The sequence below is a fragment of the Echiichthys vipera genome (genome assembly GCF_963691815.1).
Source record: "Echiichthys vipera genome assembly, chromosome: 1".
Lineage (NCBI taxonomy): Eukaryota > Metazoa > Chordata > Actinopteri > Perciformes > Trachinidae > Echiichthys > Echiichthys vipera.
The window spans coordinates 41754006-41756505 of NC_139826.1; the positions used below are offsets into that span (position 1 = coordinate 41754006).

General features: G+C 45.5%; 1 protein-coding gene across 2 annotated transcripts in view; it reads right to left on the bottom strand.

Annotated features, from left to right (window-relative positions):
• LOC310950477 (isocitrate dehydrogenase [NAD] subunit alpha, mitochondrial-like) overlaps nt 1-487 on the bottom strand; it is a 10338-nt gene extending 9851 nt beyond the window's left edge. For both annotated transcript variants that reach the window (XR_014593295.1, XM_083918311.1), the window contains exon 1: nt 435-487. Coding sequence is in view for 1 of the 2 variants with exons in the window: in XM_083918311.1 (XP_083774437.1) it covers nt 435-464 (30 nt within the window). In the remaining variant the exon portion in view is untranslated. The remainder of the gene's footprint in view (nt 1-434) is intronic.
• Between the last annotated feature and the right edge of the window lie 2013 nt (nt 488-2500).

A 2500-nucleotide genomic window follows, 5' to 3' on the forward strand; every position in this document is an offset into this window, starting at 1 on the left:
GCAGGCTGTCCCTGTGCCCTTCAGAATAAAAGCATGATTTAAGCCGTATATAGTGGTGTCAAAGTATTAGTTCAGGTTTAAACACACACACACACACAGAAACATACACACACACACACACACACAGACACACAGAGAGACACACACACAGAGACACACACACACACACAGAGAGAGACACACACACACACACACACACACACACACACACACACAGAGACACACACACACACACACAGAGACACACACACACAAACACACACACACGGAGCTAGCATGCTAGCATGCTAACAGGCTAAAGGCGGATAAACAGCTCAGTGACTCACAAACAAACAACAACAAAAACACAACAAACAACAAAGTGAAGTGTGTTTGAAACGTCGCGTTTCTGCTGTTTTTATAAAAACGAATAAAACACAAAACGCTTCACTCACCATTGACCTCCACGCGCTGCTGCCGGACATTTTACCAACGAAGAAGAAGGAGAACAAAGATCCTCTCTGAGACAGAAGAGGTTCACTCTGATCAAAGATCCTGAGACAGAAGAGGTTCACTCTGATCAAAGATCCTGAGACAGAAGAGGTTCACTCTGATCAAAGATCCTGAGACAGAAGAGGTTCACTCTGATCAAAGATCCTGAGACAGAAGAGGTTCACTCTGATCAAAGATCCTGAGACAGAAGAGGTTCACTCTGATCAAAGATCCTCTGAGACAGAAGAGGTTCACTCTGATCAAAGATCCTGAGACAGAAGAGGTTCACTCTGATCAAAGATCCTGAGACAGAAGAGGTTCACTCTGATCAAAGATCCTGAGACAGAAGAGGTTCACTCTGATCAAAGATCCTGAGACAGAAGAGGTTCACTCTGATCAAAGATCCTGAGACAGAAGAGGTTCACTCTGATCAAAGATCCTGAGACAGAAGAGGTTCACTCTGATCAAAGATCCTCTGAGACAGAAGAGATTCACTCTGATCAAAGATCCTGAGACAGAAGAGATTCACTCTGATCAAAGATCCTCTGAGACAGAAGAGGTTCACTCTGATCAAAGATCCTGAGACAGAAGAGGTTCACTCTGATCAAAGATCCTCTGAGACAGAAGAGGTTCACTCTGATCAAAGATCCTGAGACAGAAGAGGTTCACTCTGATCAAAGATCCTGAGACAGAAGAGGTTCACTCTGATCAAAGATCCTGAGACAGAAGAGATTCACTCTGATCAAAGATCCTCTGAGACAGAAGAGGTTCACTCTGATCAAAGATCCTCTGAGACAGAAGAGGTTCACTCTGATCAAAGATCCTGAGACAGAAGAGGTTCACTCTGATCAAAGATCCTGAGACAGAAGAGGTTCACTCTGATCAAAGATCCTGAGACAGAAGAGGTTCACTCTGATCAAAGATCCTCTGAGACAGAAGAGGTTCACTCTGATCAAAGATCCTCTGAGACAGAAGAGGTTCACTCTGATCAAAGATCCTGAGACAGAAGAGGTTCACTCTGATCAAAGATCCTGAGACAGAAGAGGTTCACTCTGATCAAAGATCCTCTGAGACAGAAGAGGTTCACTCTGATCAAAGATCCTCTGAGACAGAAGAGGTTCACTCTGATCAAAGATCCTGAGACAGAAGAGGTTCACTCTGATCAAAGATCCTGAGACAGAAGAGGTTCACTCTGATCAAAGATCCTGAGACAGAAGAGATTCACTCTGATCAAAGATCCTCTGAGACAGAAGAGGTTCACTCTGATCAAAGATCCTGAGACAGAAGAGATTCACTCTGATCAAAGATCCTCTGAGACAGAAGAGGTTCACTCTGATCAAAGATCCTGAGACAGAAGAGGTTCACTCTGATCAAAGATCCTGAGACAGAAGAGATTCACTCTGATCAAAGATCCTGAGACAGAAGAGGTTCACTCTGATCAAAGATCCTGAGACAGAAGAGGTTCACTCTGATCAAAGATCCTCTGAGACAGAAGAGGTTCACTCTGATCAAAGATCCTGAGACAGAAGAGGTTCACTCTGATCAAAGATCCTGAGACAGAAGAGGTTCACTCTGATCAAAGATCCTGAGACAGAAGAGATTCACTCTGATCAAAGATCCTGAGACAGAAGAGATTCACTCTGATCAAAGATCCTGAGACAGAAGAGGTTCACTCTGATCAAAGATCCTGAGACAGAAGAGATCGGACTCTGACTGTTGTTGGTGCAGATGCAGCGAACAGCAGTTCAGAGTCTGGGGCCTTCTTGGAGACCCTGAATGGAGTCCTGCATGGGGCTCCAGTAGGGGACTCCAGAGTCCTGCTGGGAGACTTCAACACCCACGTGGGCAACGATGGAGACACCTGGAGAGGCTGATTGGGAGGAACGGCCTCCCTGATCTGAACCCCAGCGTCTGGTGTTAGACTTGTGTGCTGGTCCTGGATCCTCTTTAACAAACACCATGTTGGAACAGAAGGAGGCTCAGAAGTGGACCTGGTTCCAGAGCACACTAGGCCAAAGGTCCAGGATCC